This window comes from Phyllopteryx taeniolatus, chromosome 9 (genome assembly GCF_024500385.1).
Source record: "Phyllopteryx taeniolatus isolate TA_2022b chromosome 9, UOR_Ptae_1.2, whole genome shotgun sequence".
Lineage (NCBI taxonomy): Eukaryota > Metazoa > Chordata > Actinopteri > Syngnathiformes > Syngnathidae > Phyllopteryx > Phyllopteryx taeniolatus.
The window spans coordinates 25382224-25404453 of NC_084510.1; the positions used below are offsets into that span (position 1 = coordinate 25382224).

Consider the following 22230-nt stretch of genomic DNA (forward strand, 5'->3'; position numbering starts at 1 on the left):
GAACAATCTTTGCAAACAGTTCGAATACAGAACAAGTACAAAAATAAATGTTTGGATCCTGAACATTTTTGTTTGATTACAAAAGGAAAAAAAAAAAAAAAGGTGCCCTTAATCACAAAGAGCCTTATTCAGATCGACACAAGCCAAAGTGTTCTCAATTATTGTCCACTTTTTCCTCCCGTTTGATTTTGATCACAACAAACTGATGTTCAACATGGCTATAAAGTACATAAGTATTTTTTTTTTCCAGTCTTATTCCTGTTAGGGTGGCCTCCGGGGTCCTGTTCAGTCGTGCCACACTGCATTTTCTTTTTTTTTTTTTACAGCCATGGCGTCTACCCCTGCACTTTCATTGCTCTTCGTCCACGAGGTTTAACGCGGCGTGGTGGCTTCTCGTCCACGTTGAAGCGTTGGGAATGCCGAGATCACACCGCAAAGACGCTGAGGGAGCTGCACTCGTCTTTCAGGCCCAGGATGCTGTAGGCTATTCTCTTCATGTGGCCCGGCAAACGGACCCCGATGTTCCTGATGTCCCTGCCAGAGGGTCGGGAGCCAGTTTAAGTCTCTGAGACTATTACAAATTGTGCAGTGTGTTTTAAATGAAGGCATAGCACAGCGTAGAGAATGAAAGGCAGAGGTTCTTCAACTTTAGAAAGCTGACGTTAATTTAACTATCACGTGTAATTCTAAATACCATATGAATGAAAGTGTTGCCTGTTTTTTTAGGAGAAAAAGTTGGAAGACTTAATTTGTTGAGATAAAAAGTTGTAATGTTACGATAGTCATATTTTTTTAGAGCTGTTTTTTTTTTTTTTATGTTATGAGGAGACTATTTCTTTTTTAAATTTTGTTACTAGAATCAAGTTAAAAAATAAAAATATATTTTTGGCGAGTTGTAAGTTGTCATGAGTGTAAAGTCAATGTTTTCAAGTTGTCAACGTATTTTGTCAGGATAAAAATTCGTAATCTTACGAGAATAAAGTGGAAATTCAGTAATACAATATTACGATACTTAGAGTTTAAGGAGGGAAGAAATTTGTATTTTGAAAAATAAAATTTTATTCTTATAATATCATGGAAAAGACACCTTTATCGTATTTTTTTCCAAGTTGCAATATTGTCATATTAAAGTGAAAGTTTAACAAGGGAAGAAAGTCATATTTTAACAAGTGAAAAGTTGCCTTTATTCTAAGAAAAATAAATAGAGGACTATATACACCTTTTGTTCTTGGGGAAAAATAGGACTATTTCTGTAATAATAGTAAATGTATTTATTAAAAAAAAAAAAGCTAAAGGGAGGAGTCATTTGTTTATTATATGTTTGTTTTATTGGCCATGGGTCCCCGTGCCCTTTTAAAATCGATACAACATAATTTAGCGCAAATGCTTTTGTAACTCGCCAAGCTGCGGCTCGCGGGCCCCAGTTTGAGAACCGCTGACGTAAGGAATGTTGCGCGATGCCAGATGGCGGGTGCACCCGTGTCCCGTTTGTACTTACTCGTGCCTCAGGGCGAGCACCTGCTCCATGGTGGAGACCCCCGCCCGAGCGAAGCTGTCGCCGTACTGGCTCATTTTGATGGACTCCAGCCACTCGGGAACCGAGCGGAACGCGGTGCCGTCGCAGCCGCTGGTGCTGGGCAAGCGGATGGACACGCTGGCAGGGGACGGGACAGAACGGACTCTGGTTACTCGCCGTTTCGTTGGATTCACCGGGGTCACGTTCAAAAGCACGATCGTATCCGACGAGATCCAATTAAAGAGTTTTATCAAAAGCGTTAACTAGAATTAAGTCTGCGGGCCCTGGCACCCCTTTCCCCCCACGTTAGAGGGCATAGGAGAAAGAGCTTTATAATTTAGCATCTCCTACCGAGTGGCCTCATGTCATTCAATTTCTCGAATAAGACTTAAGTACAATAAGTACAAGCCTGGGAATTCACCCAAAATGGTCTACTTCCTGTTCAATTTTGGGGATGGGTCCTTGCGATTTTTTTCGTCCATCCTGTCATGATAGACGTGTCCACCTGATTTCATGTCAATTGGTGAATAGCAATTTTCACCAGGATAAACACTTCCAAAAATGTGGGGAGTTTTCTGGTATGTTAAGGCCCTCAAAAGGCCGATTCAATCATCGTTGTAATCGTAAACGCAGCAATTCATTCAATACTTTCCTTGATAAATGTTTTCTTTCATACCGTGGGTCAAAGTCTGCGATGGTGCTCAAAGACTCGGGACTCTGGAGCAGCTTGTCCAGGATGTTGACGATGTCGGTGAAGCGGGGTCTCTCGGAGCGGTCGTGCTGCCAACACTGGAGCATGAGCTGGTAGATGGCCGAGGGGCAGTCCATGGGCGCGGGCAGCCTGAAGGCCTCGTTGATGGCTTTCATGACCTGAAAAAACAGCCGCAGTTTAGCGTTAGCGGCGGAGTCTCTCCCTGATTAAAGTAAACAATCAGTCACCCGAGCGTTACCTCGTGGTTGCTCATGTCCCAGTAGGGCCGCTCGCCAAACGCCATGACTTCCCACATGACGATGCCAAAGCTCCACACGTCGCTGGCTGAAGTGAACTTCCTGTAAGCGATGGCTTCGGGGGCGGTCCAGCGGATGGGGATTTTGCCTCCCTGCCAACAGAAGAAGCAACATTTAGTCATTTGGGGACGACAATCCAGATGCTGAAACACTTTAGAATACTAAAGAAAATGTCCACCAAATTCCATGTCAGTGAGTCAAAGTGATGTCAGGAGCAATGTTTTTCCCCAACTTTGCCGCGTGAGTTTCAGGAGCGTCGTACTCGACTTACTCTGGTCGTGTACGTCCCCTCGGCGTCGTCCTCCAGGACGCGCGACAGTCCGAAGTCGGACACCTTGCACTCCAGGTCGCTGTTGACCAGGACGTTCCTCGCCGCCAGGTCCCGGTGAACGTAATTCATGTCCGAGAGGTACTTCATGCCGGCCGCGATTCCGCGCAGCATTCCCGCAAGCCGGTAGGTGGGAATCTCCCCGTCGCGGTCCTGTGGGAATGGTGAACAACTGACTGAAAACGAATCTTTTGGCACAATCTGATCCGATAATGTACTGAATGTCGTCACACGGGATCCTCAGTCTACCATAAAATTCTGTTCCTAGGGTGTATATGTAACCCAACAGAATCAAGTCAGAACACTTTTGAGCCATAAATATAAAACAATCAAATGAAAAACCGTAAGTACGGCGGTAACCGAGCGATGACGTATTTCTTAGGCCGCTGCAAACTTATTCATTGCGCGTCGGTCGTGACCTCGAGATGTATGTCGGGAACATCATAAACCGAAGACCCGCTGTAGTGTAGACAAAAACCTTTGACGTCTCGTCAGTACCTTGAGATAGATGTCGAGAGCTCCGTTCTCCATGTACTCCGTCACTATCATGGCGTGCTTGACTGTAAAACCGAAAGAGTGAGTGATTTATTACTAGGTCTTAACAAAACCTTTTTTTTTTTTCAATCTGGTGTTGTAGGCTCACATTTAGTGACGACTCCCTCCAGGCGGATGATGTTGGGGTGCGAGAACTGGCCCATGATGCTGGCCTCGCTCAGGAACTCTTGCCTCTGCTTCTCGGAGTAGCCCGGCTTGAGGGTCTTGATGGCCACGGCCACCTCGCCTCGGGCGGGGGACTTCATCACGCCTCGGAACACTTCCCCGAACTCGCCTGGCAGACGCGAAGACTACATGGTCACACTCTGAACCCTGAGCTGGCTCGGAATGGGAGGCAGGCGATCCAATCTCTCACCCACGCCGATGACTTTTTGCTTGCTGATGAAATTCGGGTCGATTTCCGTGACAAACTTCTGGATGGCGATGTTGGGGTCCTCGTACGTATGCGGATCCACGTAAGTCTTTAGAGGCTTCAGCTGATCTGAGGTGGAGGGGAGAAATGATCCAAAGTATTACAACATGTAACAATATTTAAAAAACAAGTTGCTATTACACGTCTTGACTTTGTACCTGATGAAAAGTAGGGATCCTCGGGTCCTCCCCGACGATGAGATCTCAGTCTTCTGAGAAGGGAGGAGGGGGGAAAAAAAAAGGAATCATTACAGAGGGACTGCACACAATATAGACAGGAATGTTAATAACGGCAGCTCGGTTGGAGGAGGAGCTCTCCCTTTGCCTCCATACCAGAATACAGTAATCCCCCCCCCCCCATCTCTCGTGGGGGTTGTGTTCCAAAAACAAACTCTACTAATACTGGACGTCCCCCACCCTCCCAAAAATGTGTTTTTCGAAATGACACGCCCACACTCTCGACCGACCTTTTACGCAGCAGCAGGACGGCCACAACCACGAGCAGAACAACTGCAACTCCAGCGACCGCTCCCATCACCATGGTGGAGGGGCTCTGGATCTGAGATTCAGCTGTAAAAAAACAAAACATAAAATCATCTATTTTCTGTACCGCTGGTGAGCTGGAGCCTAAAATGAAAGTGACTCGATTTGAGGTTTTAAAGCGAGCGCTACCTAGTGGCGAAGTGTGGAACTCGTACTCGGAGCTGTAGCTCCCAGGGCTCCCCTCGGGACTGAGCGCCTGCACCCTGAACATGTACGTCGTGTCTGGCGTGAGGTCGTTTATGTGCACAGAGCTCTTGTCCAGGATCAGGACCGTGAAGGTGGTTACGTCGCGCTCTCTGTCGCCATCCTTCAAAAGCAGAAAAGGTTGAAAGGGTTGCACTGGGATTAGGATCGTCTTCCCAGGAAAACATCGGGGAGCCTCCTCTGTGGAATTTCACAAGAAGCACTCTGTCTTACTTTTCTGCGGTACATGAGCTCATAGCGATGACTGATGTGCGCTGGAGGTCGGCGAGACAGAGCCCACGACAGAGAGAGGCTGGTGGGACTGCGATCATCCAGCTGGATCAACGTCACCTTGGGGGGATCTGGCGAGATGGTCGGCGAGAAGCACAAAACAACAGTGAGTCACTCCTCGCGGTCCCGGGCCTTCTCGGAATGAGACTTTTTGGGGGATTCGGTGGGTGGCCTGAATTCCCCTTGGTGGAGAAAGCTAAGTTTTTGAAAAATATGTTATGAACGCGGTGCGGCTTTCTAAACGTCTGAGGGTGAGTGACATTTCCAAGGTCATAAGATCGCTCGCTGTTGTAAAATAGGTTGTTGGCACACCGAGGCTTCAGTTAAGCCCAAAATTATTCGTACCCCGGACACATTTTGAGTTTAGGTCTTTATTCTTCGTATTATTATTTGTTGAATCTCTTAACTGGAAAGGACACGAACAACCCGCAAAACACTGTAATAAATTATGGTGAAACAATATTTGCTGCTTTAATTTTTCCAACTCTTAGTCAAAACTTGCATAGCCAATGTTCAATATGCATAGTGGAGTAGAAACCTCTAGAACATTCTACAACTTAACAGGATCCTTGAGAATGGTGCGAAAATGGTCGGGAATAGAAACGTGTGTCATCTTCAGCGAAAAGATACACATTCCACTAAAAGTCTAAACTCTTGAACACAAGGGTCTTCAGTAATTTGGGGCTTAATTGTATTTCGGAGGGACCTTTGTTTACGACGGTTTCAAGGCGTACAATAAGAATATGAGGTCATGTGGCACAAGTTCAGTTACCTTTTGACTGTAATATTTACGGCCGACAAGAATTTGTCATACAAATATCGACTGTCATTTGACTTTACGACTGCATTAAGATTGGTTAGCAACGGACAAGGGCGCATTCTGACAAATTGGGCTTACGCTGCCGCCGTAGGAACCGAACGTCGGAAACCGTGGACTCCCTGTAGAACTCTTCTCTTTTTGTATTCGTTTCCAAGCTGAACTGAAAATCTACTTGAACTATTTCTGCGTATTATGGCAACCTCAATAACTCCGAATGCGACGGCACTCTCAAAACATATAATAGCAACACAAAAATGTTGCCATTGTTGACGAAATCACGACAAAGTTAACGGGCAACAGGGTGGAATCCATCTTCAAACAAGCTTGAGCTCACCAGTATAGTCCAGAGCGGTGGTGATGGACGCGGCGGGCCTCGCAGCGCCATACTGGGACACGCCGCTGTGCGCCTCCACCGTGAACGTGTAGTTGAGGTGCGAGTCCAGGTCGTCGACTACGACCTCGGTGTCCCGCAGGTCGACGGGGCCGGGCTCGAAACGGACCTTGTCGCCGCAGGGGGTGCACGAGGCCCTGTCGCACTGCTCGCACAGCACGCTGTAGGTGAGATCGCCGCGGCCCCCCGTCACGAGCGGCGAACTCCACGACAGATGCAGCCGGCCGTCCGCGGACAGGGTGGCGGCGGTCAGGTCGCGGGGAGCGCTGGGCGGAGCTACAGGAGGAAGTCAGGAGTTGTTAGCCAAAACATCTCGAGTACATACGACTGTATTATCAGCGAGAGGGAGTCTCACTGGAACACGGCGACGTGGGTGGGTCCGACGGCGAGCGGAAGAAACCCTCCTCGCACTCGCAGCGGGTGGCGCCGGCCGCGGAGGGCTTAGTGTTGTCGGGACACGCCCGACACAGCTCGCCGCTCACGGTGGGCTTGAAGTCTCCCGGCTTGCATTCTGTGTCAAAAGACAAAAAGGCTTTGAGGTGTTGTCCCTATTTCCAGATTTCCAACAGTGTTTAAAACATCAGTGAATGTGTTACAAATCTGCATGTACCTTCTCCTCTTTAGTTGACGATGACGTACAGTGTTAGGAATAAGTGAGGCCAAAGACAGGAAGGAATGACGGAACAAAAGGAAAACAATGAGGCTGTGTGCGTGTAACGTTAGGCCTTTCCGCCCAACAGGAAGCTTTTGTTACAAGTAACCCATAATCACCGAGCCTTTGTACACTGAGGAATGAATTGGGATTTCCTTCCGCGATGTGCCCCCGCTTGCCTTTTCCACCTGAAGGCCTCGGTTGAGGTCACGCGCCGGCGGCTCGGCCCGGATGACACCGGAGCATTCAATCCGTCAGGTTACGTGATCTGCCTTCTCAACCGTCAAGCCCGCGCTCAGGCCCTCTGGCAGATCCTCGGTTTACGACGGCATCGGCATATGACTTTTGAGGTTACACGCGATGAGCCGTTTGCGCAGTGGCCTGAGTAATCATACTCATAATAATGCATACCACTTATATAGTGCTTTACAATTACACACATTATTCATTCGCTCCACAGACACACCCTAGCGGCGGTAAGCTCCTCGTGTAGTCCCAGCTGCCTGGGGGCAGTCTGTCGGAAGCATGGCTGTCATTCTGCGCCTACAGCCCCTGCGACCACATGACACATATACAGTAGATTGTCACACAGCATGCTCAGTTGCAGCGCTACTTACTGGTTTTTCATGGGATTGTTTTACAGGGTTAATCCCCGAATAGGGGACGGAGCCCTATAGTGAAGAACCTCTCAGTCAGGATGATTCACGTCAACATAGTTCCTTAGCACCGCGATTTGAAGATTTGTGGCACCATCGTTTGCCATCTAAGCAAGTTTTTCAGCGAAGAATAAATAAAGAAATCAGTGAATACGTGAATTCGCAAGTAGCAAATTGGCCACGAACACAGTATATTGTTGGGAAGCACGATGGACTAGTGGTTAGCAAAACCACCTCACAGTTCTGAGGTTTGGTCTTTGGATCCCGGCTCCAGTCTTCCTGGGTGGCGTTCGCATGTTCTCCCCATGCTTGCGTGTTTGTTTGTTTGTTTGTTTTTTCCCCCGGGTACTTCGACATCCTCCCACAATGCAAAAACATGCATGTCGGGTTCATGGAAGACTCAATTATCCATCGTTGTGAATGTGCGCGTGAATGGGTGTTTATCCATTATGTCCTCTGCTGACTTTGGGCAAGATGGAGGCTACAACCTGAAATGCATCACCAGGTTCCAACTCACCCTAATGAGGACTTTAAAGCACTATAGAAGATGTCTTTCATACGACTATTTACTGTAAAAACAACTTTACTACTGCGTTAGTAGTTTAGTGATAGAATACAGTGCTTTCCGACTTAATGTAAAAATTCTGGTTATTCCCACACCGTACGAAGAGAACTGTCGTGAACGGAGTACACACTCGAATAGGGGTGTTTTTGCCAAAGGAAATGGCACATCGGACACCGGTGGCGCGCCGTCACGAACATCTTAGCCGAAGCGATAAGCGAGCGGCCTTTCCGGGCCACGGGAGGTTAATGAAAGTGCGGACTGGACAGAAAGCAGGAGGGGTGAGGACTCTGCGGTCTGCGACTGATGTTTCCTCTCTTTCCTCCTTCCTCCCACTCAGGGCAAATTATGACAAGCGGGGTTGAAGAGGTAAAAGAGCGGCGGTAAAAAGGAGTGCGGAAGAGGAAACGCTGTTGGAGCCACTTTCCAATGTTCATGGCAACACAACAGCGTCCGCATACTTTGTGATCACAGTCCGTCTCTCTGCTCGTCGCTCCTGGCAGCAAGTCGTCTTTCACGAACCCGGATTGTAAACGAAGTTGCGTTTCTTCATCGCCGAGTGGACTGTTGATTGTTGACTACACAAAACATAATTACTGTATGTGATCTATACAAAGTGCATTGGGATGAAAGCAAGCTAACGTCTGACAGGCAAGGGAATGTCTTGACCATGGAACACGTGTTTGGAGCTTTTCGGACTTTATACCGAGTCACGTCCGGGGTCTTTTTTTAGACTGAAAAGCACTCCGCTAGAGATAGAGAGATGTTTCCGGTCCTGGTATAACTGTACTCTACAAATTGGGTTTACATTACCGCCACAGGAACGGGACTCCATCGTAAACCGAGGACCCCACGTATCAGGCCACATCGTAGTATTCCTCCAGAAGGCCATTACGACAGAAGGCAAATCATATCCTGTGAACGTACTACACGCTCGCATTTGGTTAAACATACAGCTAGTAGGCAACTCTAGTCTTTTGCCCTACCTCACCCCCTTGACATCTGGATTTTTGTTCCAGTATACAGTAAATGCCGCTTTGAGTTTGACATGTGCCCTTTACTGTCCAAAAATATTGTTAAGGATCTGTACCATTCTGAGACCTTTACATCGCTGTATTGGTGTTGACCGTTGCAAAGCGTACCATGGCACTGGGTTGCACCACGTTGCAGAAATGCGGCTCAAGTATCACCATGGTGAAGGATAAGGAGCAGGTTGAGCTGAGCGGGAAGATGAATAGAAGGCCTTAAAGGGGAGGGTGTGGAGGGTTTGGAGGAAGGGGTCTGGACTGGCGCACCAAACAGAAGTTCTCTCTGGGGAGTCACTCAGCGGGTGCGGGGGTCTCTTCGCATAAGAAAAGGAGGCCAGCCCATTTTAATATTGAGCCCGAGCGCTAGGACCTCTGTCACGGAGCAAAGAAACTCTCGGCTCCATTCATCTATTGTCTGGCAGGACTGGACGGAGCGGTGCCATAAATCCGTTGCACTAGTCATCGCAGCTCGTAAAATGGCGCCATGTGTGCAACGCTGCGAATGCATGAGTTTTGTCAGTCTGCTCGTGCCGATTCAGTGAATTCAATCGCGTTGTCACTTGCTGCTGGAAGTTGCGCATCTAATTGCCCCAACACTCCCTTTGGACCACGGCACACACGTGAAAAGGACTCGCCTTCCGCACCGGTGCATCTGTTAATTGAATCTGGGCTTTTGCCGCCATTGTTCTAATGAGCGGGAACACGGATTAGTCGGCCCGTTGCGTGTGTTCACCGCCGGATGAAAGGACCCGAGGGGAGGTAGAGCAGGACCGCGTAACAGCTGGCCTGTTGCTCTACTAATCCTCTTGACTAAATTACACTCCACACCTAACTAAGCAGCCACGGAAACCGCCCGCCCCTCATGTGCCAACTGTCGGCCCGCTGCGAGACAACCTGCTTATTTGTGTCAATCGGCATTCCTTCTCAGCGTGCTTCCTTTTTCCCACAACAGTTGGGCTCTTCATTGCGAGACACATGCGGAACCGTAAGTCTTCGAAAATGTCACTTTCTCTGACACCTCAAGTCCGGAATGAAGTCGTCGCATTCGTGCGGAGCAAACGCCTGCAGTTTTGCTTCTGTCACGATCTGACTGAATTGATCATTTTTACAAGAAATACACATGTAATCATGATCATGAAAATCACAAGCTCCTTGCAGAATAAACACTAATCACTCATATTTTCGGGTAATGATAAGCATTTTTAAAAGGGTATTATCAAATGGAATGTCCTTTTCCTGTGACTAGGAAGTTTTTAAGTGAATGAAATCATTTTTATTGGGCTTGATTTAAATTGTGATTTTTTTTTGGGGGGGGGGGTTTGATTAAAATAAACCATGAATCCATTTTCTATAGAGCTTGCCCTCTTTCGCCTATCCCAACTGATGTTTGGGTGAGAGAAGCGGGATACACCCATGGACTGGTGACCAGTCAATAGCAGGGCACATAGACCAAAAAAAAAAAAAAAAAAAAAAAAAAACCCCAAAAACATTCACACTCGCGTTCACACCAAAAAAGACAATTTTGAGTCTTTCATGAATCTAGCATGCTTTCTGGAATGTGGGAGGAAGCCGGAGTTGATTTCAATCAAACAACCCCGCTCCTAATATACAATATCAGGTCCGACTCCCGGCTATGAAATCATTGTAATCCCTCGTAAAATATTTCCTGTCTTCCTCTCGAGCTATTCATGCACAACGTCTGTTTCCGGAGCTCAGAGTCTGTCAGCGGTCGCGGCGAGAAACATTCCTCTGCCTTGGACTTCCTCCACCCTCATCCTGCCCTCGGAGTGGAAGCGTCCCTTCTTTGAAGCGCCTACCCGTCGCCGCTATGAATGATCTGTTTGCGTGGAAGGAATGGAGACGGTGCCAGTCAAGGTGACTGCAAAACAGCAGGAGTCATAAACCGCAGCCCTGACTAAGAGAGGCGGGCCGGGGCCCCGTCCCTGTAATCTGCGGCTACGGTTGCCTGGGCGACGGACGCAAACAAAACACCGGCGCAGGGGGGGGGGGGGGAAAGAGGACGCTCAGGTAGTCGCCCGAGACAAATTCACACGGCCCTTCCTTTAGTCAATCAGTGCAGCAGGTGACGGCAGAGTGAAAGAATTCCTTTCAGAAATCCCCGCACCACGCCGTGCCCTTCCTCCCTCCTTCCTGTGCTCTCCGCTGTCCTCCCACACTTCCTCCGCACACACACACACACTCACGCGCGCGCGCGCACACCACACCCCAGCATGCCAAAGAAAGGCCATTTTCCACAGCCCATACAGTAGGTACACCGCAGCTATGTCTTTTAACTCTTACACCTCAGTTTGTGTTTTGCTGCTCTTCCCTCAGGCGACAACGTAGCCCAACGAACGCTTCTGTGTACTTTTTCTGTCTGGTGCACGTAAACCTCCAACCTATTAACTTTACAAATGGAATCTTTACATTCCCTTGAATATCCCAAAAGTAAAACATTTCACTCTCTCTTTAAAGAGGACATTATGGGCTTTCTCCATTTGTACTTTGTGTTTGGTGATGTGTCCATGTGCCACATACACACAGTGTAGCGCGTGAGCTGCTGCTTCTCCAAGTGAAAATGCTGGGCTCCGCCCCCAGGTGTCATGGTAGCCAAGGCCGGACCCGCCATTGGCTCAGCGGTCTACGGGCTAATTTCGGCAAGACAAGAAATCCTGTTTGAACTGTTTTAAATAACAGAAGTATAACTTCTTTAAACTTGTAAGGTGAAGTACGTTATTGAATTTTCTATCTTGCTCTTATTAACTATGAGGACAAAAGTATTGGGATGCCTGACTATTACACCTACAGGAAGTAACGATAGAAGAAAATGCGGTTATTACAGCTTCTAGAGGTTCTACAAGATGTGGACCTGTGCCAATTGCTGTTACCACCAAGTCGGAACCACAGACTTGTCAGAAAATCTTAAGGTTACTGTCAAGGGAAGAATTTTACCCCCTAAGGTTCACAGACAACCCGATGGTTGCCTCTGAGAAGTGTCTGCCAATTTCTCCTTAGGCAATGTCATATACAGTCGTTATTTGCCGAATGAAACTGGTGCCCCCCACAACCACGAAAGTCTCACGGCAAAGTGAAAATGTATTAACAGAGAGGAATGAGATCGACTTTATCATCGCACTAAAGCAAAAGATGATGTGAGTTTATACCCAACATAGAACACATTTTAAGTGCAAAGGCATATATATATATATATATATATATTAAGACGGTGACTCACTACTTTTATCCACAAGACGCAGGTGCAAAAAAAAAATCCACTTTTTGAGAGGCTCCCTGCTTCTTTTTTTCCCCCCCAGCTTCAAGCAGCTCTTTAATCCCTACTGAGAACTTGTAGCATTGTTGTTCTTTTCCCGTGTAAGTACAACGTGCTAAAAGTAGACTTCTTTTGTGGCGTGACGCGGCATACGTCTCTCTCTACCACATCAAGCCAGCGCCTGGCCTTAGCTTTAACTGAGGTCTGATGGCAAGATGGCCGAAGGAATGTGGCGATCCGGAAATGAGAAAATATTGTAATCCATAACTGCCTCCAATCTAAATTAAGAACAAACGGTTTTAGGCATCCTCCCTTTTCCATGTCTGATCTGTCTGAGCATGACATCCTCGAAGGCATTTGAAGGCTTTGAGCGTCAGCCTTCCCAAAACAAACCAGACGACTTCATGAATATTCCTTCACACCTTGCCAACGCGGCGGTGTCTGTGATGCCTTTTAATTCTGCCAAAAGATTTTGCATTGTGAACGTGGTGCACGGAATCGGGCTCCTTACCTTGGCACGAGTCCCCGGTGGTTTCGTAGCCGGCGAGACACTGGCACTGGCCCATGGGAACCACCCACTCGCCCTCTGCGGAGCAGTAGATGCGTGGCGTGGACTGACTCACGGCGTTCTCCACGCAGGCGCCTTCCACTTCCCGCAGCGCGTCAGCCACCGTCTCCGGGAAGGCCACCAGGTTCTGCACGGTGGACGGGCACGTCTTGTAGTACACGCGCACCGAGAGGATCCCCACGCAGGCGCCCATGTCCTGGAAGGCCAGGTAGAAGCCCTTCTGGGACAGCGGGCCCACCGTCTTGGTCTCAGTGTTGACCAGGGGTTTCTGGCCCCGCGTCACCTCGTCCGGGGCGATGGTGGCCACCTTGCGGAACTGGCCCCTGCGGAAGTTGGTGCCCACGTCGGCGTCTGTCTCTGAGATGAATAAGTTGAAGGTCTCCTTGCAGGACACGGAAGCGCCGTTGAAGCTGTTGCAGTCACGCACGATGAAGCGCAGCTCCACGGAGACGCGCGTGGCGCCCGGACGCCGCTGGATAAACGTGGTGCGCAACCAGTTGTCCTGATCGGCGGCATCTACGTTGCACACGCTGTAGGTGTAGAAGAGCGAGCCGTTCACCACCGTCTGGACTATCTCCCACTGGAAGACAAAAACACATCAGCTTTGACGCTTTGCTTTATAGACTGACGGAGGTGGCAAAAGTACTTCAACTGTACTTAAGTTTAAGTAAAAAAAAAAAAAAAAAAGGAACTGGAAGTGCTGATTAAATTCCTTTCAGTAAAAGTAAAAAATACTCCTATAATAAAAGTCCACTTTTGTACAGTTCAGTTACAATCCAGTATATACTGTACAATACCCAATTTGGTAGCAAGTTAGCCTTCACTCTGGCTTTTACGCTATGAAAACAATGTGTTCTAAAACAACTTTTTTGTGATGTAAAAAAAAATGAGACTAAGAGAAATAATTTCAAAACTCTTTCCACCCAATGTGACCTGATAAAAACAGATAATGTGATTGCACAAGTGTTAGAGGGGAGTCAACGCACACCTGCCACCATTTAAATGGACTCTTAACCCCAAATAAATTTCAGATGTTCTAGTAGGCGTTTCCTGACTTTTGTTTTTTTTGCTTTCTAGCAGAAGCCAGAAGGTTTTGTGCTAACACTGGCTGCCATTTGGAAGTGTTCGTAATTCTCTCAACGTTGACCAAGACATCAGTTCCAGCTGAAGATAAACCTTATGGCCAAAAAGTTTTACTTTGGTTTCAGAATTTTGCAAAAACACACTTGAAATCACCCAAATGTATGTGGGGAAAATGTGTTCGTACCTATGAAATCTAGTTGGAACGTTTTGCTTCCAATTCCAAAAGGTTTTAGGTCATATTAATGATGGACATTTTGTTATGATTGTTTATCTTGGTTCTTGGTCTTCACCACACCAACCTGTGTAGACTTTTTTATATCTACTGTAAGTACTTTGTTACTTCCAACCACTGAAGACAGGACCCTTTTTCTTTGGTGTAGTGAGAAGCCCATAAAGCACAGTTGTGAACTGGAGCTTCTTTTCCACACGTTAGGATTATTGGCATTGGCATGTGTCGACGTGTGTGGGTTTCCCGTAACACACAAGGGGTCCTGTGTGTATGTGTGTGTGTGCCTGTGACGCACACGCAAATCCAACAAATACTACTGTGGAATAGCAACTAACATTTGTGGCAGTTAATTGTGCTTCGTAGCCACCGCCGCATTGCAATTAAAGAGCTTTAAGAGACGGGGAAGTAGTGATGATTTGTGAGATTAAAAGTAGTAGTACCACACTTCAGGAGACGCCACTTTATCTTTTATGGGGAATTAAATAAGGGTAAATTAAAGATGACTTGCAAAACGTGGCTATTATTATAACAAGGGGTCCTCGGTTTACGACTCATGCTCATTACAGAATCATGCTTTGGGCCTGTTTGTCTTCAGGTGGACCTGGGGCCTTAGACCAAGTGGAAGGAATTATGAATAGTTGGAAATACCAGTTAGTTGGCCAAAAAAAAAAAAACCTTCAGGCTTCTGATAGAACGCAAAGAAAACGCCAGGAAAAGCCTACTAGAAGAGCAAAAATAGATTTGAGGTGAATCAGAGACTTTTTATATCCAGTGTACAAGGCCCTACATGAAACCACTGTTTCTGATGACTAAAGACCTCACAGCATAATTACCGTATGTGATATGTACAAAGTACATTGAGATAAACGCAACCTTCCGACAAGCAAGGGAATCCCGGGACCATAAAACATGCGTCTGGATCTTTTCGAACTCCGTTTATATCCCGAGACGTGTCCGGCATCTTTTTTTAGACTGAAAACCACTCGACTATAGATAGAGAGATGTTTCCGGGCCTGGTATACCTACCAACACAAGGCCGCCGTTATCTGTCGAGTCTCGGTGGGACACGTAGGCTTGAATTGCACTGCATGCTTGGCGTGGCTTAATTCCAGTGTTTTGCTCTCAAGTGGCACAATTCGGATGTGCGTCATGCCCACGTAAATAGAAAAAAGAAAAAAAAACCCCGATAGAATCAGATATCGTCAGATCGGAATCGAATCCAAACGTGAATCCAAACCCACTTTGTATCGGATATCTGCCAATGCGTGCGCAGCATAAACGCACAGCTCGGATATACCGTGTCAATGCCAGCTCGACATTATGAAATATACACGTGCGCACGTCTGCCCACACAACACAAATAAACACATTGAAAAACACCTGCTGTAAATCTGCACGATAGAGAAAAGGTAGACAATTAAATACATTCTAAATATGCTACATTAGATGGTTCCATGTTTGAATAAGCAATTCAAACAAATTGATTTCAATGGGAAAAACCTCCACATAACTCCAGTGTCTACCATCGATTTGTTGCCGATGGCTCACTTCATTTGAAGCAACCGGGGAGGAATCGGCCCGGGCCAACTGCACGCTATGCAACGTTTTATCTTTGTATAATCCGTGTATTAAACTTAACTACCGTGTTGTCGCAGCCCAGGTGTTGACGCTTATGGATACATGTGTAATTTGGATTATGGAATTCTGCATACGGGTCGTTTCACCTGTTCGGTCAGTGTAAACACAGTCATATTGGATGTGTGTCACTTGAAATGTAGGCATGCATGTAAAAAATAAAATCAATCAATAATAGAGGCATTCAATCTAAATTTGGCACTTGGAGCTGTAGTGTAAATCCAGCCTTTGATTGTTGCAGCTTTGCATTCATGAGAACAAGTTTTGTAAATACAGGACGCACTGTGTAAAGTCTGTATAAAGCCAACGGAATACGCCAAACACCATCTGGGCCGCAAAAATGATCAATTACGCATATAGAACGAGCAGAGAGGCCCTTCTAAACATCATTTAACTCCAAATACATCACAGAGAGAAAGTCTTTGACCCCCGAGGTCTTTAAAATGCTGCTGGAGGTATAAATACTCACCCCGTTCTCATATGGCAGCGTCAGCCAGCCCAGCTCTCCTCCCGAAGACCTCATGTCCAGCAATACTTCTGTAGACACACGCAGAAATGAGTTATAAGCGGCCATTAATCCATTTGGGACACACAACTAGCCCCCAAAAGCAACATTAAAAATACTACTGCGGAGTACCAACTAGCATTTGTGGCATTGAAATTAAAGAGTTTTAAGAGACGGGGACGCCGTGATGAGTCGTGGGATAAAGAATCATTTTCTAGTACGCGTTTGCTGCTAGGACTAGTATGCTTCAGTTTAGGAGGAATGCATAGGGGTCAAATCAAGAGGAGAACAAAAAGGGGAAGCGCTATTATTACTGGGGGTTCTCGGTTTACGACGGTCGTAAAAAAAATTCGGAAAATATAGGACTTTTATCAAACTATAGGTGTCGCCAACCTTTAGAGAGCTACTTCTTGGGTACTGATTAATGAAAAGGGCTACCAATTTGTCTTTTTTTTCTATAAATCCTTGTGTTTACATTTTCTAATGATCAGTTCTGCAACATTCCGGGGAAATCACAATGTCCTATAACTGGTGAGCTATTTTTAGAATAGGTCATGTGGTCCTTGGGGCTACCTGGTGGCCCACAGACACTATGTTGGTGACCCCTGTTATAGGACATTATTCTGGTAATATTACAACTTTATACAAAAAAAAATGTAAGGTTTTGTTTTAAGGAAAAAATATACAACTTTCGTCTGGTATTATTTTGACTTTAATCTAAAAACCAAATATGACTTTGATTGAAAAGAAACTTCCCCAAAAAAATTACATCATCATGTTGGTAATATTACAACTTTAATCTTGAAAATAAATGACTTTTGATCAAAAATCACACACAGAATTTGATTCTGGTAATATCGCAACTTAAAAAAAAAATGTATAACATTTGTCTTAGAAATATAAGACTCTTTTTCTCAAAAGTATGCCACTTTTTTCCTAACCGTCGCCGTATTAGGACAGAACTCCCTCGTAAACCGAGGACCACGGTTTGCTTCACAATTGCTTCCTTTTGACCCAAATACAGCTCTCTGGCTTTCACGTTGGTTACACATCTAACTAGAATAAATGTAGTCTAGTCCTGTACGGGGGTCCTCGGTTCATTACAGTCCTATAATACGACGTCTTGGGGTTACTGAAGGCAAGTAACTCGTTCGAAGAATAAGTAATAATATAAAAACAAACATTTGAGATACACAGTTTGTCTCCAAAAGCATCTTAAAAATGGATTAACAGTTTAATTACACAAGGTGCAGGCTATATGCTTATAAAGGCCATGAGACTGTTGTGACATGTGAATTGTTGTTAAATTGCTAACTGCAAAGCTATTATGGCTTATGATTTTTTTTTTAATTTAGATTATTATTATTTTTTTTGGGGGGGGGGGGGGGGGGGTAGTACAACAAAGAAAGTCCTGCACGCGTGCTGCGTTCAGGGAGCCATCAGCTTTTATGGTGAGTTCAGGGGCCACATGCCAGCTCCTTTGACAGTCTAATCAAGCATGTCGGTGTGATTCAACACATCACTAAGCGTGAAGAAACATCTCTAATCGTGTCTGAGAAAGGCGTGGGCAAGCCGAGTAAATACAGCAAAAGTGTCCGGTCTGATGTGAAACGACATCGGCCACAGGTGCTCCCACGCCTCGACGCTGCAGTGACGCCATTCACCAACTATGACTTCAAAGTTTGGATTCTACCCACAATGTTGCTTCATTCGGAGCTATTCAGCTCTACGTAACGTATAAACGGACTCGGAGAGTTGTATAGATATTCTTTCAAGCAGTGACAAAAGTTAATTTGAGTTAATATAGTTGCTTTTTTTTTTTAAATTAACAAAAATAATAAATAAAAAAAAAGAGAGAGAAACGTCACACCGGATGCTCAACTTCCGAACTCGTGAGTCACTCGGTACGCAAAAAAAAAAAAAACAAAATAAAAACTAACCTTTCTTTATCTTTCATTTTTGAAAACAAAAGTCACTTACGTTCTTTCGACTGGTGGCTGACAAACACGGCGTTGACGAGTAAAAAGACGAACAAGTTAAGGCGACGCTGCTCCATTTTTTTCCTGTTAAAAAAAAAAAAAAGTAAGTGTATCCTTTCGGCACTGTCCTACTCCTCCTCCACCTCCTCCTCGGCGAGCCTCCGACTAAGTGACTGGCGCACGAGCCACCGAGCAAGGCAGCCCGGCGAGGAACAGGTGGTGTCACGTGACGTCACGCACGCCTCCTCATCGCGTGCTTTGGAATGCGGAAGTCTTCCCGATTTGGGGGTCGAAGGGGCGGGGCTACACCTGGCTCACGAGGAAGTCGGGTGGCCATTCCGGCTGTCAGTCATCAAGTATAAGAACCACACTAAAAAGTGGCACGTTTTCTTTTGTGTTTGTTTTTTAGATAGTTGGATGTTTTCGAGATGCAAAGTTGTACATTTTCGAGAAAAAAAGTTTCATGTTTTCCCCGATCAAAAGTCATCAAATTTTCTATAGTCATTATATTCCAAGAATGAAGTCGTATATTTTTAAGATTAAAAGTCGTACGTTTAATGAGATAAAAAAAAAACAAAAGTGAATTTCCCTTGTGGATTAATTAAGTATCTATTATTTACTATTAAAGTCGTAATCGTATGAGATAAAAATATATTTTTGAGATTAAAAAATTGTGTAAAATTAAAATTGTAATTTAATGAAATTAATCGTATTTCTTTTACAAAAAGCCAAATATATATATAATATAATATAAAATCAGTTTGTTTTCGAGAAAAACTAATATATTTTCAAAACTAAAGTCGTATATTTTTAAGATTAAAAAGTCGTACGTTTAACGAGATTAAAAAAAAAAAAAAAGTGAATTTCCCTTGTGGATTAATTAAGTATCTATTATTTACTATTAAAATCGTAATCTTATGAGATAAAAATATATTTTTGAGATTAAAAAATTATGTAAAATTAAAATTGTAATTTAATGAAATTAATCGTATTTCTTTTACAAAAAGCCAAATATATATATAATATAAAAGCAGTTTGTTTTCGAGAAAAACTAATATATTTTCAAAACTAAAGTCGAATATTTTTAAGATAAAAAGTTGTGCATTTTCAAGACAAAGGTTTTATTTTTCAAGATAGAAAGTGTGTCTTTTCAAGATTAAAGTTTTTATTTTATGAGAATAAAGTCATGCATTTTTAAGAAAATGTATATTTTTAGAAGTCATATTTTCAAGATTAAAGCTGTAATTTAATGGAATTAAATCTTATATTTTAAGGAAAAAAAAGTTCTTTATTTATTTGATTAAAGTAATAATTTTTCAAGAAAAAAGTTGTATATTGTCCAAATAAAAAGTCACACTGTACATTTTTGTGATAAGAGTCGTAAATTAAGAGAATAAAGTTGTATATTTTTTAGATAAAAAGTCATATTTTTTAGATCAAAAGTTGTATATTTTCAAGATTATTTGTTAAAGTTGTATACTTTTGAGATTCAAGTAAATTTTAACAGAATAAAGACAGATACAAACCTTGAAGGAAAAGTTGCATATCTTCAAGCTAAAAAGTACAATATCTTCTAGCATAAAGTCATAATATTACAACAGTGAAGCTGTATATTTTCGAGATAAAAAGTTGTATATTTTCAAGATTTAAGTCGTAATATTCTGAGGATAAAGTTATACACAAATAAAACAGAGCTGTTATAAAAGTCCCTGAAACGTGTCATCCCCAAGTGTTCATAATATATAATAACAAACATCAGTCAAATTGAATTTAAGATGCCCATTGGAAGGCTGAACTGGCCCCATGATAGGAAAAATGTCCCCCCCCCCCCCACCCCCCCTCCTGTGCTAAATAATCATGGCTAAAATCAATATATTAGGACCGAGAGAGCGGATTGTGTCCCACACACTGTCCATCGATATTACCAGTGCTTCCACACACATATTTCACAACATGGCCCACTTTTAATTCACAATAACCCCTTATATTGTTAAGTAGAAGCAAAAATGCAAGAGTTTAAAAAAGAAATGCTGACTTCATGGGGTACAAGAGGGCACCAAATGGATGCAATTAAAGTGTTGATGATAAATGACTACAGATGACAAAGTGTTTCAAATTATGCCACGTTTTGGGTGGGCTGTTTTGGCGTTTGAATGAAATCCTGATGTATCCTGAGACGAACTTGCTTGTTACGTTTCAATCAATACACGTAATTAGCGCCGCTCAAATGTATCAACACTTTTGCTCGCCGGTGTTAAATTTAGACAATCTTTTTGGCGCAAATAATTACCCGGATCCTCCCCCCGGCCATCTCACACGGGGCTTATCTTTCCCACGACTGGCAAAGGAGGGGTCAAGTGGGGGGGGGGGGGGGGGGGGGGGCCCGGTATGAATATATGACTACTAATGAGACGCTCCTCATAAAAGAGGCTTCCACCCGCTCTGGTATGAATATGTGTCCGCAAAGACGACGTCGCCTAGCAACTTTGATGGGAGGAATTTTAGGAGTCAAGTCCTCTCCTCTGTGAAGCGGTGCACACTTGGGAACAAGAGACCCCTCTGCATAGACGGCCAGGCTGACAAAGACCCTCTCCATCCTAACCCTCACAACCCCCCTCCCCCAAAAAAAAAAAAACCATTAAAATCAACTGACGAGGAGGATATTGTCACATGCACATTAATCAAACAACAGCACGAGTGAAAGATGTTGCTGGAGAAAACTACATGAACAAGTTACGTGATGAATTGCGTCTTCTTGACCTTTTCAGTGGCAATCGCTTCAGTGGCATTGGAGCGTAAATTGTGCTTTAACACAATAAGTGTCCGTCCAACGGGAGTGAGTACGAGTACACAAGTACGTTGTGCTATTCAAGGCATTTGATTTGCACTTGTGCGGTTTGGATAAGAGTGTTTGTCCAGCAACCAGTCCAGGGCGTGTCCCACATCTCTTGCCAATCTCTCGCCCATTTTCAGATGGATTAAGAAGCAAAAGTTGCATGTTTTGGAAATAAAGAGTAATATATATTTTTGTAATTAAACGCTTAATATTAAGGGAGAAGTTGGATCTTTTTGACAAAAAGTCGTAAACCGGATGGTGGCAGTGAACTCAACTCACAACAACTCACAACAAGAAGCAGTTTGGCAGATAGTGAACAATTCTTCACAAGAGGCATCAAGCTCTTTAACAGCACTCCCACTTGAAGTTTATTGTCAAACTAAGCATAACACAAACACAATTACACATATTTTGTATTTAAAACAATCACATAACCTTGCCTATAAGTCTGCTAGCTTAATGCTAAGTCATAAAAGGAAACGCCAAAGATGGGCTAACAAATAGCATCTATATGGCAGTTTTTAAGCAACGTATATTTATAGATAACTGGTGGGGCAACACGTAGACAGATAATATAACAATACTCACAAGCACAAGTTCTTTATCCTCTGTGAAGAACGACTAATATTAATGCGGTTTACTGAGTAGCTGAGATGTCTCCAATTCTGTATTATACGACCCCATATGGCCACACACGAGAAGGAGCAGCACAATGACCATTGAAATGAAGTAAACAAGGTGGCAAAAACTGTTTCATTTCTTTACATTGTATTTAAATACATCCTTACTTTATGTTTTTTATAAAGTACAATATTACAGAGTGCTGTTTTTTCCTATTAAAACAATGGAACAGATTAATGGTATTTCCTTTCATTTCAATAGGGAAAGATGATTTGACATACGAGTGTTTTTGAGTTCCGTAGTCACGGAACAATTTAAACTCATATCTCAAGGCATCACTGTATTTATTCCTATTATTTCTATGGAATTTGAATCTCAGAAAATAAAATACATTTTAAAAAAAACATTTGGAAAACTGATGCAAAGCTTGTTTGGTTTCAGAAAAATCCCAGAAGGGGAAAGAAAATGAGCCAAACTCATTTTGAATAATGTTATTGTCATTCGCGTTTTCTATGCAAAGGGGGGCGGGGGGGGGGGGGGGGGACATGAAAAAAACCTT

General features: G+C 44.2%; 1 protein-coding gene across 1 annotated transcript; it reads right to left on the reverse strand.

Annotated features, from left to right (window-relative positions):
- Positions 1-304: 304 nt before the first annotated feature.
- epha2a (eph receptor A2 a) lies at positions 305-18397 on the reverse strand. The gene is made up of 17 exons (XM_061783559.1): positions 18216-18397; positions 16200-16267; positions 12727-13363; positions 6402-6557; positions 5990-6322; positions 4779-4906; positions 4491-4668; positions 4286-4388; positions 3978-4030; positions 3763-3888; positions 3496-3681; positions 3351-3412; positions 2796-3005; positions 2467-2616; positions 2193-2386; positions 1499-1654; positions 305-534 (listed from the first exon to the last, which is right to left on the reverse strand). The coding sequence occupies exons 1-17, from the start codon at positions 18289-18291 to the stop codon at positions 426-428; spliced, it is 2925 nt and encodes a 974-aa protein (XP_061639543.1). The 5' UTR covers positions 18292-18397; the 3' UTR covers positions 305-425.
- Between the last annotated feature and the right edge of the window lie 3833 nt (positions 18398-22230).

Excerpts from the sequence above, each read along its gene's own strand:
- epha2a (XM_061783559.1), bottom strand. The coding sequence starts at position 18,291 with ATGGAGCAGCGTCGCCTTAACTTGTTCGTCTTTTTACTCGTCAACGCC. Across the intron at positions 3,889-3,977 it reads GGATCCCTACTTTTCATCAG|ATCAGCTGAAGCCTCTAAAG; the intron begins GTACAAAGTCAA and ends CCTCCACCTCAG. Across the intron at positions 2,387-2,466 it reads GGGACATGAGCAACCACGAG|GTCATGAAAGCCATCAACGA; the intron begins GTAACGCTCGGG and ends CTGTTTTTTCAG.